This window comes from Periophthalmus magnuspinnatus, chromosome 3 (assembly GCF_009829125.3).
Source record: "Periophthalmus magnuspinnatus isolate fPerMag1 chromosome 3, fPerMag1.2.pri, whole genome shotgun sequence".
NCBI lineage: Eukaryota > Metazoa > Chordata > Actinopteri > Gobiiformes > Gobiidae > Periophthalmus > Periophthalmus magnuspinnatus.
In genome coordinates this window covers 18,653,340-18,669,855 of record NC_047128.1, presented here as the reverse complement: position 1 = coordinate 18,669,855, position 16,516 = coordinate 18,653,340, and the positions used below count along the sequence as shown (strand labels likewise).

Sequence of the window (16,516 nt, the reverse complement as noted above, 5' to 3'; positions counted from 1 at the left end):
CAACTCTTTCTTTGTCTCCTTTGTCCACATGGCTGTGGGTGATATGTGTTTGGATACCTATCTGGATATATACTAGATTTTTTTTAAATAATCAAAAGGGCTCCTTTGTCTGATACTATATTTAAAAAAAACAAAACATAAGTTTTGTATTTATTTAGATTTTCTCTGGGGCAGACTGCATAATGGAAAAGCATGCGTGCTCCATTCATTAGGGCACCCAGTGCTGTAAGAAAAGATTTCTTTGTTTGAAAATGTGGATCTCTAGTTCAGTCAAAACCATAAAAATGTGTAACAACGGTGTTTTGTTTTGGCATTTTTGATGGTGCGCTTTGTTTCCAGGTAAAGGAAAAACATTTTCATGAAATAAGCAAGTGACAGATCCTCCAACAGAAAATGTGCAGACTGCTCTTTTAAATTCACATATTTACTTTAAATTATTTAATGAATAAAATCTTTGTGTCAATGAAAACATTTCAACCAGATTCCAGTGGCCTAAAAATCTCCATGAATCACTGCTGCAGAAGTTAGTTGTGCCTGGAGGTTGAAAAGTACCAATTATTTATAATATAACCATCAACTAAATTTAAAACATTTAAAACATAAAATATAATATAAATATAAAATGACCAATTATTTGATCAAGGGTGGCTAATGTTAGAGGACACTGTTTAGTTAACATGGAGTTAGCGTAGATCAATTGAAATCTACAATGGCACATTGAATATTATGAACATGAGCCCTGTTAGAAGTGGTACTGCATTCGTACCTGTTACACACCCCAACCCAAGATGACTGTTAACATTTGACAAAGGTACTGAGGAAAAGGAGGAAAGAAAACGGATGTAAAGACAGGACAATGATGCAAGAGACTGACACATGGAGACCCAGACAAACACAGAGCGCCCCCAACAGTTCTACAGAGGTACCACAGACCATTATTCATTGTAAGCAGCTGCTGAACTGCTTACAAATGAATGACGATGAACAAAGCAGATCTCTCAAAAAAAAAAAACTTTCAACTGATACACAGTACACTGTATTAGTATAGGTTAGCTGAAGAGACCACACAGGTTTCAACACCATGACAAAGACTTCCTCTGTCTTTTCACACATATTGCCTAAGGATGAAGCAACGTTTTTTAAGGTTCATTGTTTTGACCCATTACGAAACCATTTAACCTCCCAAGATAGGGCTGTTTAATAACAATTAAAAGGTCCTATATTATGCAAAATTGACACTTGTGAGCTTTAAGCCATGTTAGAATGTTGTTACCTTCTCAAAAACATACCTGGAGTTACGTTTTGTTTCATTCACACATTTGAGTAATCCTTTATTATTAGTCTGGCTACATCTCCAAAGTTCAAAATGGCAAAAGATGAAGTTCAAATCTGATCTGAATCTGATCTGATTGAACTTCGTCTTTTGCTATGGATTAGACCTGGACAACTGACGGTCTACACAGGCAAAGCTCAAAATGCTCCATTCCACCTTGTGATGTCATGAAACTGTAGTTTTCAACTTTTTATGTTTTATTTAGTAGAGATTGGCAATTCCAGGGCTGAAAATGTTTCACACAGTGGAACACTTTCTGTGTAACAACATGACATCACAAGGTAGAACTAAGTGCTTTCAGTTGAGAGAGAAGAACTAAATGCGCAGGAAACAACATTATAACAGATCAGAAAATAGTATAATAAGGGCCCTTTAATGAACTGTCAAATTGTGATGTCAACTATTACAAAAATGTTATAAACCTTCTGTTCGAAATGATATGTCTACTCATTTTGCCACTCAAATCCTGAAGTAAATCCACTTCTCTAGTCTACAGACTTTTTTTTTTAAAGGCATCATAAAACATTACTAATAAAATATATTAGGCCTATACCTTTTTTCTACAGGTTAATTTTGACAGGATAGCAGTGATCACTTGAAATATGAATGCATGAAAATATCGGTGACCGATAATTATCTGCCAATAATGGCAATTATGATGCCACATGGATAATTCTGATACAGTTTTTCACTGATAATTTAATCCAAAAATTAGAAGCCCAAAATGCACTGTGTTTGTATATAAGGGCTTGTTTTAGATTTAGAGGTAAAATACTTCAGTAAAACCTCTTTGTGTATAGGGCTCTCTGCCTCACTCCGCTATCTTTTACTCATGTCTATATTTACAAATACACAGTGGCTGCTTTGAGCTTGTGTCACTCAGAATCCATCTAGTGTTAAAGGAGCATCCACTGTGCTGCGGGTCCTCCCCTTTCCCTCTGTGTTGCACAAAGCATGAAACCCACAGCTACACTATGGCTTATCTGAAGCATATTGCTAATAAGGAAAATAACAAAATAAAACAGTATTTATAATGTGACAAGAAGTTTTAATGTAGGCCTGTACGAAACATCATCAGGACATAGGAAGTCTATAATTAAATTATACTCAGTTTATGAGCAGCTACAACCCAATACTGTTACTTAATTTTTGTAAAGTTTTGTCATATTTTTTAAGGCTTTATATGTATTATATGGTCTGCTTTAGTCACATTTAGGCCTATAAATTAAAACAAACAAATAAAAAAGTTTTACATTTAAAAAAGCTGGTTAATTTTAAATGTATTATCAGTTATCAATGACACACATCTCCAAATTATCGGTCATCGATCCATTTTAGAGCATCACTCGTTGGAAAGGGTTAAATCCTAATAAAATGACTAGTCGACCAATTTTTTGTCAATAAAGATCAGAAGTAGTTATTTTCTATTTTAATTTGATTATGAATGACTAGAAAACGCTGGGTTTATACTGACTGTAAGGTGGGCCTGGTATGTACTTTGCGCGGGTTACTTGCAGATGGCCTGCAGATTACCAACTATGACAACTGCGGTATGTATTTGCCTAAAGCTATGCTGTTTCACGTGGGTTCACATGATAACACACGTCTAATGACTTAAAAACCACACCAGACCACTGTGGTGTCTGGGAAAAATAGACTTCTTTCCGCAGACCAATGCCTTACCCAAGCCCACATTCGAACTCCTCTGAGGTCAGTGAGGTAGGGGGCATTGGTTTTAATGTCTTGCCAAGTCCAAGTCTTGCAGGACAGGACCCGCATGAAACCCGAACCGCATCGCACTTGCAGTCAGTGTACACCCAGCGTAAGAGAAAGTGAAGCCACTACTACACAGATACAACTTGGGATCAGTGTATCTCATCTCTCACAGTCCACTCACCCATCTTTTTTGGGTACAATAATAATATTTAGTTTATTAAATACTGAAATTTAACTGTTAACCTTAACTTTGTGTGACTGAGTGGACTGTGTGCTAGATTCTACAAAGAGGGAGGGAGGTGCTAATGCTACAGCACAACTAACTGGCTCTGATTCAAGGCTCCTTTAGTAACGGCCCATATGACAGCAACCTGGTAAACAAGGTCATTGTTTAAACACGGTTCTTACAAGGCAGTGGCTAAAGTTGCAGAAGTGAGCACACATTCACAGCATACAATGTAGAATACAGGGCCAACGCAACACAGATAATCTATTTGTTCACAAAAACCTTTCACATTTAAAAATGTGGTATCTGCCAAAAAGCAGTATTCAAGGACTTATTGTAGTGCTCAATTGTGTGATTAGGGGTTTAGATTAAAAATGATTAGTATTTTAAAATAGTAGACAAAGGACTATTGTTGGTCAATCTCAGTTGCACTGTAATAGAAAGACCATAGACTGTATATAGAATTGGACTGAGGGAGTGTAACCCATAGCATTTGATTGCAAATAAATGAAGCAGTTATAGCGACTATATGGCGACTAGCAATTATAGTGACTAATTTTCAACCAGGGACCATATTTGTTTGACACGCTTGGCAACAAGGCACAAAAGCTGTCAATCAAACCTGTTGCTACCAACAGTGGAAGCTGACTTCAGGGAAAGACCCTAGTTGATTGGTCTGTTATCATGTTCATATTAAGATTTACGGACAAAATAGTGAAAGAGAAATACCAATATCATGTTGAGCGGGTTAAAACGAACACGTTAAGGTCAGAATGACGAGTCCTTTGCTATAGAAAGTCCTAGCTAGCCAAGTCCATCTATATATACAGTGTATGAGTAGGACAAGGCACATTTCTAGTGAAGCCACATACAAGCATCCCATCGATACTAATAATGTTTATCACTCCTCGTGGATACTCTTCTTTAATAATATAAGAATTAGAAATACATATGTAATTAAATCATACTTGCAGCTGAAAGGACTACACCAGCTCCCATCGAATCCCAACAGACCAAATCAATTCATCCACTGTTTAAATCATAATTACTAAAAGTTATTTAAAAAGCTGATGTACAAAAGAATCAGAGCCAAGTTGTGGTCTCAGATGTTCAGGGTATAATTAGTTTGTATCAGGAAGTAGGATTCTAGCTTCTATATTTTTTTACCTCCACAGGCTAGAGCATGCAAAGGAAACAGGACAAAGAGATGTTAGTGTGCCACTCAACGCATTCAATGTTCCCATACCGCATCTACAATACAACTGCAGAGGGAAGAAGCGCTTAGTCTTCACAACACTGGAAAAAAAGGGTCAAGTACACGTATAAAAGGGCATTGTAAAATATAAATGGTTGATTATGTTATATAAAGTCTATTGATGAAATTAAAAGAAAACAAATGCTAAACTTTCAGTAAAGCAATAAACCAATACAACTGCATACCTGTTTCAAATGTTTTTTGAGTTCACCAGCTTCAGGCTCAGGAAGAGGTGGCAATACCTCTGCATTGGTTGGGGCTAGGACCTGCAACAGCCCAATGAAAATCATATTAGATATTGAAAAGTTGAGCAAAAAATAATGTTAAAGGACCTGTACCTGATTTTCCCATGTGTTTGAGCATATATTGCCTTTCCCCAGTACAGATTTACTGTATAAGCAGGTCTTTAGGTCAAAATATATCCACTACATGCTGTCTGCATCTAATTGACTGATAATCAGGAAGTATGTGTTAGCATGCAAGTTGTTATTAGCCTTCCATCATGCTAAAACTCTGCACTGGTCTCTGGGAGTTGTGAAAATCAAATGTAAATTCATCATGGGGAATAATTAGGATGCTCACAATAAGGTGCCTACGGTAAGTAACAAATAATTTTGGACCACTGCAAACCATTTAAAATGAACGAGTTTGGTTTTTCACATTTTTAAGACCGTAAAAATCAGGCACAGCACAAGAATGAAGTATACTATAGTGGTTACTGACCCTGCTGCTGTCAAGGTCCACAAGCCACACATCGTCAGGCATTTTGAAATCCGATTTGTAGAGAAAGAAACTAGCTGGTACCCCGATGATGTAAGGAGTAGGGGCAAGGAGAAGCTATGAAAAGTGGAGGGAAGAAAATACAATGAGCATTTGGTATAAATCCTTCTAGAAGAGGATACCTGGAAGTCAAGCATTGTCAGTGAATACAGCATTGTACAAAATGTCACATTCCTTTGTATATTATAGTATGGAATCTTATTAAAAAATGAATAAACTGAAAAGCCCAGTTTCTATGGTAACCGACTCAGAACACGATGATCATTTACAAGCACCAGACATTATTTAGCCTATGTCAGTGAGATGTTTTTGAAGTAAGGGTTAAAATGAATTTGGCAAAAAATATAAATAACATTATTTTCTTAAATGCTTTGAAAATTGCCTTCCTTGTGTGTAAAATGCCTTTGTATTTTGGATAGAATTTTGAGTATTGGTGACATAGACTGAACTCCGCTCTACTTCCTGCAATCTTCAACTTTTTTCAACCAATTTTTTCCATTTAACTGACCTAAAAATATGATATGCAGGGCTCCAGACTAGCATTTTTTTTCCCGGAGGACAGTGGCCCCTGACTGAAATCTTTAAGGAGTACAACCAGACAATTAAGGGGTGCATGATATAAATAGATTTTTTTTCTAGTTAATCTTATAGACCTAATTTATAAGTTTTATTAATTTTTAATTGTAATGTAATCAGCTAATAGATGTTTAATGCAGACAAATTTAGTTATGAGTAGGAAGCAAGAAGCAAGTCATCTGTAAAACAGATCTGGTTTGAAAATAAATCATATTGAGCAAATGTAGGCTACTATAGGCATAGATAAGAATTGTCTAAAGTTCGTTCAATGCCTTATCTCACACTTCCATATGAGGATCATCTTAAGCACAGAGGCTGCAAATTAGACTCAATAGCAGTACAGCTGTCAAACATTGACTGTAAATATGCAGTCAGTGCCTCCATAGTAACAAATTTAGACCCTTAGCTTCACTTTTATCACTGAAATTATAGTCCCTGCCCCTGTCCTCTTCAAGAACACCGTGTAGAATGAGTTTGCAAAGGTTACTGTGCATGTTTGTTTTACTAAAGCTCCTCTTTAAGCACATTATAAAACAGTGATTAAAAAAGTAATCGAGAAGTGAGCGGAATGGCGCGATGTTGTGGTGTCGCATGTGAGCATCTTTTTATTAGAAAAAAAAATGTATCAATCGTAATGGAGGACAATTAGAATGCTGTGTAAGCAGTACCTGTTCGGCAGAAGCCATGCATGTTGGTAACAAAGGAATGACAGGAAACATGTACTCTAGAGGATAGATCATGGCAACAAAGGCCATCACACTCATGGACAGAGCATTGTAGTCTCTGGACTGAAGAATCACCTGAGGGAGACAATGCACAGGTTAAATACATCAACAATGATAGAAAATAGTGACAGAGTTTTCTTTGACACTGGTTTGAGAACAGTTTATTCCTTTAGTGCAGAGTTGCTTTAGTGCTATTCTAATCCTCATTTAGTCCTGGTCTATTCCAGATTGAGTTTTGAGTTTAGTGGCAATTTATAGCACTTCCACTCCTTTAGTAGTTGTTCACGAGTTTAGTCAATTAATTGGTGGATGATGTCTTAGTAAATCAAAATTTGTATTAGTTTACAAATGATTTTATTCCAGATCATAAGGGTTTATATAGACCAGTGCTTCTCAAATAGTGGGGCGCGCCCCCGAGATGCCTGGGGGGGCGCGTATGACTCCGCGTATGACACTGTAGTACTGTAGACAGCGCGTACGAAGCACGCACACAGCAAAGAGCAGGAGAGAGCGAACAGATCGTGACACAGGGCAGTGAACAAGAAATACTTTAGCTAAAGAGACACTATGGAAAACATTTTAACAGGGATGAAAAGAAAGGCGGATATAGACGGAGGTAATGATAAAAGTCACTCGAAAAGTAACACGAGGAAGTCTGATGAAGCGTATTTAGCACTTGGCTTCACTGTGACTCCGGTGGGACACGAGGGCAGACCGGTGTCTGCAAATGTTGGCAGCCGACAGTATGAAGCCAAATGAGTTAAGGCACCATCTCATTACACCTCAGTCACGCTGATAAGATGCTGGAGTTTTTTCAGCGTAAACGTGCCAAATATTGCCAACAATCATCCACTTTGTGAATGTCACTTAAACCAGCAAGCACTGAGCATCATATAAGGTGGCGTACCAAATTGCTAAATTGCTTGTTGTAATTTGATATTTATTTAATTGTAATGTGTTATTTTGTGTTATCAGTTGGGGGGGGGGCCCTACAATTTAGATATGGTGTGTCCCAAGTTCAAATACAACATTAAAAAACAAAAGCATTTATCGTGATGGATGTGAAAGCTAATAATCAACCCCTATTGTTTAGCTAAATAACTAAACAACATAAAGCCTACTTTTAAGTCAATTATTCCGACAGTACATTGTCTGTTGTCCTACAAAAAAAGATGCACTTCTAGACTGAATTTGACAAATGGAACAACTGCCTGAAAAGAGCAACACGCAATGCACTTTCCTCTCCGGTTTTCTTTGAATCCACTCGATGACTGTGCTGCAGAAAGCACTCAAACTGAAGGCTCCATCTGTATTATTCATAAAGAACTGAGTCTGTGTGAACTGTCTAGTGCCATGGGTAATTTCAGCCTTTTAAAAAGGCTTTTGAATCAAATCTGTGGAATAAACCTGAACACTGAAAAGAGCCTTGTATAATGGAGGACGTTAGCATGTCTGCTTTTATGCTAAAGTGTCTTGAAGTCTTCACTTATAAATAGGGTTGATTATAACTGTCCACGAGCAATTCTACACCAGCACAGGCAGACTTACAGGCAGATAGACTTACATTCCCGCTCAGAGCTAATGGTTTACTGGAATTGCTAGTGGGTGAAATATAAAAAAATAAAAACCTGAATATTTTGTTTAGATTGTCTCAGTAAGCAGGTAAAATAAATGACTAGTTAGAACTGTAGAAATATTCACTTGTTCAGGCATCGCTAAATGCACAATAAGGAGTAGATAGTAACAAAGTATTAAAATGAATAGTAGCAGATAAAGGGTTGTCCAAAATATATATTCCCAGATATGAATTGGTGCTACAACTAATGTCAAATTATTTACCATATTTTCTTTTCGACTAGTTTTAGAATCGATATCTTCAGATCACATGGTTACATTATTTATACTATGATTTGATTTTAATAATTACATCCACTTGTCAATTTTTTTATTTTATTTTTTTTTAGTAATTATGGTATTGAGTTTCAAAGCTCTTATTTCCATTTTTATTCAAGAGTCTGTTCAAGACATATCAGATGCAGTCCAATATATGTACACCCACTCCTAGTCTTTTTAATAATCATATACTTTATGCACATGCACAACTGCAGCCATTATAATTAAAAGTAGATAGATATGGATATATATGGATAGATTAAAGCCGCAACAGAGGGGAAAAAAAATAATGAATGTTCAAACCGAAAGTAAAGATAACTGATCATTGAAGGTGTCAATCATAAGTGTAAATTTGACACTGTGACATCCTACGGGTGAGCAAACACACATGTTGAATAAATCCTAAATGTCCACTGTTCCACGGGTCCTCACCTTGTGCTCCAGTAGGACACAACTGAGCACCTGGAGGCAGGCGTCCACCCCCAGTAGCTCCAGGGGCAGGTGCAGGGGGAAGTCCACCATGGAGAAGCGCGAGTTATCGGGCAGGGCGAAAGTGAGAGCCCTCTTGAGCTCATGGGGCAACACCTCCACGTCCACACGCCTCTGCCCCGCCACAGGCACCGGGGAGCGCAGCAGCCGGTAGATCCACGACTCAATGTCCCGTAGGTCAGACAAGAGCTGGCTGCTCTTCTCCTCCGATGACAGGGCGCCCGTGAACACCCTCCACATGGTGTCCCTGTGGAGCCAATACAAGGGAGACATGAGGACACCAGTGCAGAACACGTTTAAGTCATTAAAGGTTCTTACAAAAAATTGACTCTTGTGGGATTTAAGCCATGTTAAAACACCTGTTCCAAAAAGTTCATTGACTTTTTCACTTTCAAAATTGACAATATTCACTCAGATCTCTCACCTACACGCATTCCCCTTATCCAAAAGAATAACCCCGCAAATAGTTCATTCCTGAATTTTGGTTTTCAGGTATTTAAATTCCTCCATAGTTCTGCACTGAGCCACACAATTGTGATCTAAAACATTAGTCGTTTAGTCAATTAATCAGTCGATGGTGCCTTAGTTGACCAAAATTTGTATTTGTTACAAACATCAAGCAATTGGAATAACCAGTCACACACCACATCTGTTATAATGAGGTAATTGGACATTTAAGTGACTCTTGAGCGAGTGCTGAAATATTGATGAGACATATATGGAGCCATTAAAGCTGTTTGAATGTTTGCTCAGTGTGAGGTTAAATCATTAGTCCTGTGGAACCTCCCACCAGCTGCAGAGGCTCCAGAGGGCAGACCTCAATCTGTCAGCGCTGCTGTAATCCCAGCCACTCTTCTCTCAGTACAAAGTCACTGTAGCGCTGTGTAAGAACGCTTACTAAAAGCACTTAAGTCTAGAATATACACTTAATCAGCCACAATACAAAAAAAATCAGCTGATTCTATGTAGATGTGGAGAAAATCCTTAAAGGGCCTGTACCTGGTTTTAACACATTCTTGTCAAGATTAGCAGCTTTTACCAAGAAATGCATTATGTGAAGAGTATTTAATAAGAAAAATATGTACAATATAAACAATTTATTTGACATAAAAAATTTTTGAGGATTTATTTATTTAAATTATTCCAGGACTTTACAATTTACTTATTTTACTTATTACAGATCCATAAAACATAGCATTAAACTAACCAGCAGAAGCAGCAGTAGAGACAGAGCATCCTGACTCTTCCTGAGCAAATGTATTCTCGTCAGTCTGTATGCTCAACACTTGAACTGTAAATACAGCGGATCCCTCATAGGAGGAAGCAAACTATTGAATGAGAGCTTTTATTACCATCAGCAGCAGCAGAAACATTCAAAGCAACTGTCTCTATGACTCCCCTACAACTGAATTAACACACAGAAATGCTATGACCTCTGAGTCAGAGATGAATCAGCAAAATGGTCAGAACATGGGAAAGATGGATTAATCAATGCTACAAACGTAAGCACTGTGACGTCAATGTGTGAGGGACTCACAGCCAATCAAAGGTTCAGTAGCTCAAACAAAAGTAAACTGAATATATTTTAATAATAATAATGATAATAATGAATAATAATCATGTATAAAACCAAATGTGTTTTTTCCTCTTATTATGCTAATCACAACACTGAAGCACATAAGAGTGCTTTTTGCTGTCTGCAGTGCAAACCTCACCTACTCACGGTAACACCATCACTGGCAGCGTGACAAGATGAGTGTTATTTTCTCTACTTGAGAATAGTGTTTACAGAGATCTCTTTTAAAAAGGTGCTGCACCTAACTTTTTCTTCTAGTTTAGGTAAAAGCTAAAAACAGCTATTTGAGAAAGAAAATAAGAATGAAGGAGGTCACTTATGCATTTCAAAATACATTTTGTTGAGGCATATGTAGCTCTCAGAAACACTCCCCTTTTCCAATAATGAGTGTAAATGCCTGAGAACCATGTAGGAACAACTGCCTGTGACTATACCAGACAGTTTGTCTTGAATGATGTAATATTAGGTGAGAAGGGACAAGCATCTTTAGGAGACATATTCTTTGCACACATTATAACTTCTAATATGTAACTCAGCCCTGATTTTAGTTTTCAGAAAGCCACTTAGACAGGAACTGAAATGATCTGAACAAGTGAAATGAAGGAGACTGGATTTTAAAAATGTGAGGAAAGTTCGCATTAAATGGTTGCTGCCATAAAGTTGGGCTGCTGGGCTTCCACAGCTGCCTAGAACACGCCACAATGATCTGGGAGCAGATCCAACAAGTCAAAATGGAGAAGGTGGACCTGAGAAGAATGCACTGCAGGTCCAGCTCAAGTCCCTCAGTCTGGGTTACCAGCAAGAAAAAACATGCTTGGTGCTGGAGATCACAGAATCAAAAGAACAGCTTGTGAGAATTACAAATGCAGAAGTCCATATAGGATGCAACTGGAAAACAGAACAGGAGGTGAAACAAGCAGTCAGAAGGCTGCAGCACAAAGAAATTCTTGAGAGAGGGCAGTGTGATAGAGCAGGGTTGGGGTGGGGTGAGAAGGCGCTTTTTTGGTCCAAGGCCACTAGAGAATAAAGGAAAACGTTGGTGCTGGAAGAGGTCACACAGGTTTAGCAGAAATGCTTGTACAGTAAATTTCAGAATATAAGCTGCTTTTTTCCCACGCTTTGAATCCTGCGGCCTAACAAGCTGAAGAATGCACTAGTTTTGATTTTGAACTGTCATTTTGTGCATCATGGACACACCCTCAACTTGGGAAACACACAAAGAAATGCATATGGTGCAGGTTTTAAGTTAAAGGCAATAGATCTGGCCATCAAAGATGGAAACAGAGCCACTGCTTGTAAGCTTGGCATCAATGAATCGATGGTACGACATTGGAGGCAGCAGCAGGAAGAATTTAGCCAGATATTCTGGTCCAGGCGCGACAAAAGAGTCCTCATCATAGAACTCTCTGTCCTGTGGTAAGAGGGAATCCAAGCAGCAAATAAGTTCAAGAGGCTGAAATATACAGACTTGGCCGCAGATTGCAGAGACACGGGGTGGACGACAATTATCCACCCGGTGGAGGTCAGTTGTCAGGAATTTTTGGGGAAGTCCATAATCTGTCTCCTTAGACATGTTGAGATGACAGGGGCAATGTTAAAATGGGCCACAAAGGCGCTGGCAGAGAAACCAGAGAAGGCAAACTTCTGGTTGTGGGCACAGAGGAAGGAGAGGACATGGGGAATACCACAAAGTAGGATCAGCTACAGGGAGTGGCATCCCTACACAGCCATTGCCAGGGAGATGTACTGGCAAAGGGGGTGAAATTGTTTTTATTTTATTATTTACCTTTATTTAACCAGAATAAAATATATTTTTTTAAAAATGTGGCTGCAGCTGTCCTGAATGGCACTGTAGGAGGCGCGTCAAGCATTTTTTTGAAGCAGGAATATCATCACCTGTATATCCAAAGTGAATACCCCAAAAGCTGATATGTATATATTATATCTGTCAAACAAAGGTCTAACTATAGCACCATAACATAAGAGTATAAATAGTGTATGTGTAAATGTTGATGCTATACAAAGCCCATAGAGAGGCAGTGAGAGGCAGTCTTCCCACACTGACAGCCTAATTAACACTTTGCAGCTCTGAAATAGCACTGTTTTGTGTCATCCACCACAGAACCGAAAGGACACTGTCACAGCACAGGCATAAAGCATGTGTCATCAGACCAATGTGCTGCTCCACATTTTCTGCGGTCACTCACTAAAGCCAGGCTGCAGGTTGACAACTGACAACTTCTCAACATGAAATACTTGAAATACACTTGATTATGTGGGAGCGGGAAATCTTTTAAATTACTTGGAATTAAGAAAAGAAAAGCAGAAAAACAGTCTCTGTGTGAGGTTAAACAAGAGGTTAATACAAGAGTACTTTGTGCATGTAATGTGTTGTGTTCAAAATAGTGAGTTAAAATTCTATCTATCTATCAATCAGTTTCGATACTAATGAATAGACTGCATATCCAATACCAATTCTAATACCATGATTAAGAAAAAAAACCAAAACACTTTCTTTAGACAATAGAATGATTTTCAACATTAAATTGTAGTACTTTCTTTTACATTATAATGTGATCTTATATCTGTGTAATCCCGGTCATCCACGTAGGTTCCACAGTCCATGGGCATATACTAGTCCATGATGTCTTATACTTGTTCTGATACAGCTCATGATCATTCAAAATCTTTTAAGGAAAGCTTAATTTCTGTTCAGTGAATGTGACTTTTTAGAACCGATACTTGCTCTTATGAGTATCTAGAATCGAAACTAAAACTAGTATCAGATTTTCGATATTTTGACAAGCATAATGTGGGCATTCTAATTGCACTACTGATCCAACAAGACAAGTTATTATTAGGCATAACCGACGAGGTGGAGCAGGTTTGTGGTAATGATTACGTATCATACACAGTGGATTGTGAAATCAACAGATGGGAGACAGAAGCTGAGTAAACAACACTAACATGAAGTCATTTTGCTCTTTCTGTTGGTCTGGTTTTAGGTGTTGGTTTGGCTTGGTATTGGACAGTAGTGAAAGGGCAATAGAACAACTAGGGAACTCGTCTCATTATACTAAATGTCCTTTTTTATAGGGCACCAAGATTAATCGCATTTGATTCAAAATTGACACAAATTAGCAAATTGCAAGGGCTGCAGTTTTTGAAGTACCATTATTTCCTCCCTGTAATTGTGAAGGAAGACATTGCAGGCCAGGTAGAGAGTTGAAAGAAGTTTATCTGATCAGATGAACGAACTTACAGACAGCAGGCACATGTGTTGCTTTTTAAGGGAGTTTTTTCCAGTATTTATCGCCCGAGAAATGTACTATCTATTGAAGGCTGGTCCTATAAGGACTTAACTCATTTTACATAATGCCCGTACAAGGTTATAAATGGATATACCGTTAGCTGATTACAGGAAGGTAGAATACGTCACTAAAAAGATGCTCGCAGTCACTGAAAAGATGTATTACAAGGCCTCTTATAAACCTGAAAAAGAAAAGCCGTATGATTCAACCGAAGTAGCCAATTCCAGTGTAGACATCTTAAAATAAGCATGTGTCGCATTCTTACTGAGAAACAAGTTCACTTCAATGCTTAAGACACACAGTATTCAACACAAGGTTTAAGAGTAAAACTAAAACAAAACTCATGCTTTCACTCCACAAACATAATATCGCATCTTATCTCGTCTTTTGCATAAAAACTGCCAATCCTGTAGTTTAGATCTGCACAAACATGCTCTGAAACATCATTATTTTATTTGTTTTTCAGTTGATATTTCTTCACGTCAAGTCTCTGGGATGCATTTAAATTATTATTAAACATCCCAAATCATATTGCAATATTTGTTAGAACAATCGTAACTATATTTTCCCAAATCTTTTTTATTATCGAAGTTGTCTGGAAATTTGTATTGAGTATCGCAGTCTACTGCTCAGTATCAAAAGAGTTTGAAATTTTAGTATGACGACAACACACAAAGCTATAACATCTTGTACTGTCTAATATTTAACAGTAGAAATTCCATACAGGACATAATGAGTCTTAAGTGCATGTAACCTTTTATCCTCCTACACAAAGGATAACAAATGTTACAGCAGTCTGACTCAGAGGAATATCAAATGTAAATGGGAGAGTGCGTTGGTCTCCTAATACCTCATACTGTAGTGGGCTCCATTGTGCTCCTTATATAGACTCTGTGTGTGCGTGCAAGTGTGTGTGCATGTGTATGTCCGCGTGGGTGAATGCACGCTTGTCTGTAGGTGGGCCGCTCTCGTCCTGTTGACCTGTGTACTCTGGCATTTCACTGCTGAATGCAGCGGCCATTGTCCTTTTTGTGCACTGTAAATTCAATTGACCTTCTGGAAAAAAATAAGGTATTTTGAGAATAAAGAAGGGTTTTGTATGCCTCAGGGCAGGTACTTTAGGCTTTTACAATAAGTGGATGCAAGCCAGCTATGAGCCCCTCGGGTTTTCACAGTCGGTAAATTCAAGATTTTAATGTTATTGTCATAGAAAACAAGATTACTTTTAGAGCATCAAACACTACATAGCTTTGATGTAAGGTGCAATACCAAAGGTGCAAGACGCCATCCAATAACCCCAGTATAGACATTAGCAAAATGTCATTACACAACAACGCAACAAAGTCTAGCTCAGTGTTATTGGTGGATGTAGTTACTGTCCATGGGCGGGGAACAAAGACGGGAAGAGGGGGACTGTTCAGCAGCCTCACAGCCAGAGGATACAGGCTGTTGTTCAGTCTGGCTGTTATGGGCCTGTACGGTTCTGTATGTGTCTGCTACACTGGTATATACCTGGTCCAAAGTTTTATCTCCTCTGTGAACCGTTTTTAAAATTGACATGATTGATGCCCCTGGCTGCAGTAAACACACTGGCCCTCATTTATTTACATTGCAGAAAAGGGTGTATATTTGTGTGAGTATTTTAGCATATGGCAGAGGGTGTATGGTATTTATCAATGTGAGTGCAGAGCTCCAATCCTGCCAAAACCAGAGGTGAGGTGTTGTTCCAATACTTTTTTTTAAAACAATCCAACACTGATATTTCTGCTTGGTGTACTCACAGATACCGATGCAGATAACAGTCCAATACCGCATAGTGTGAAGAAGTAGACTAAGGCTACTTAATTTTGTTACAGGGCAAGAGCAAAAAATAACTAATAAAAGGCTATTTCTAAAGAAAATCTGCAAGAATAAGATTTTGAGGACGTAGGTGTTAAACGTATAATAACACAATCAAACAACCCTAATGAGTACGGATTAATGAACTAGCCACTAAAACCACTGTGTACATGGTGTTTTAAAAGGATAATCTACTTTTCCTAGTCACTTTCTGGCAATTTTGGTGCTTACTGGTCAAAAATCTACATGTTTCTCCCATCAGTGGCCACTGTAATTTCAAGTACTGGATACCTAATCACATTGTTCCTTATACCTAACACCACACCCCTCCTCTGCTCTCACCCTTTTTTCTTTATTCCTCCGGATGCTGTCTAGTTTTTCTGCTCTATTTGAAATGTGGTTGTGGGTTAGTTTAGTAATTTGACTTCATGTTGTAATGAGCCAATATTTGATGAGTGCATTTTAGATTTTTCAGTTGTATTCTATTAAAATAGAAGTGCTACTATATTTTTAATTTATGAACTTAATATGAACCATCATTTGAAAATAACCAAATCTGAAGAAAAGCTAAGCTAAAGAAAAGATGCATGAATAAATTGATTATCATACCAGCAGTAAAATTGGTAGGAAACACCATTTTCAGTCTGACTTCAGTCTATAAAAGGTGCTGTTCCACTATGGCCTCAAAAATGAATGTGGAGCAGAGTGATTACACTCTACTCTACTTATCTGGTTTGACGGTCGCTTAAGGAGAGTGCATCAAGGACAACAATAACACTTGACTCCTGTGTCTGAGT

General features: G+C 38.1%; 1 protein-coding gene across 1 annotated transcript in view; it reads right to left on the bottom strand.

Annotated features, from left to right (window-relative positions):
• Positions 1 to 16,516, bottom strand: part of madd (MAP-kinase activating death domain) — a 55,994-nt gene that overhangs the window by 31,569 nt on the left and 7,909 nt on the right. The window contains 4 exon segments of the mRNA XM_055228925.1: positions 4,716 to 4,796; positions 5,254 to 5,367; positions 6,555 to 6,686; positions 8,937 to 9,240. Of these exon segments, the coding sequence (XP_055084900.1) occupies positions 4,716 to 4,796; positions 5,254 to 5,367; positions 6,555 to 6,686; positions 8,937 to 9,240 (631 nt within the window).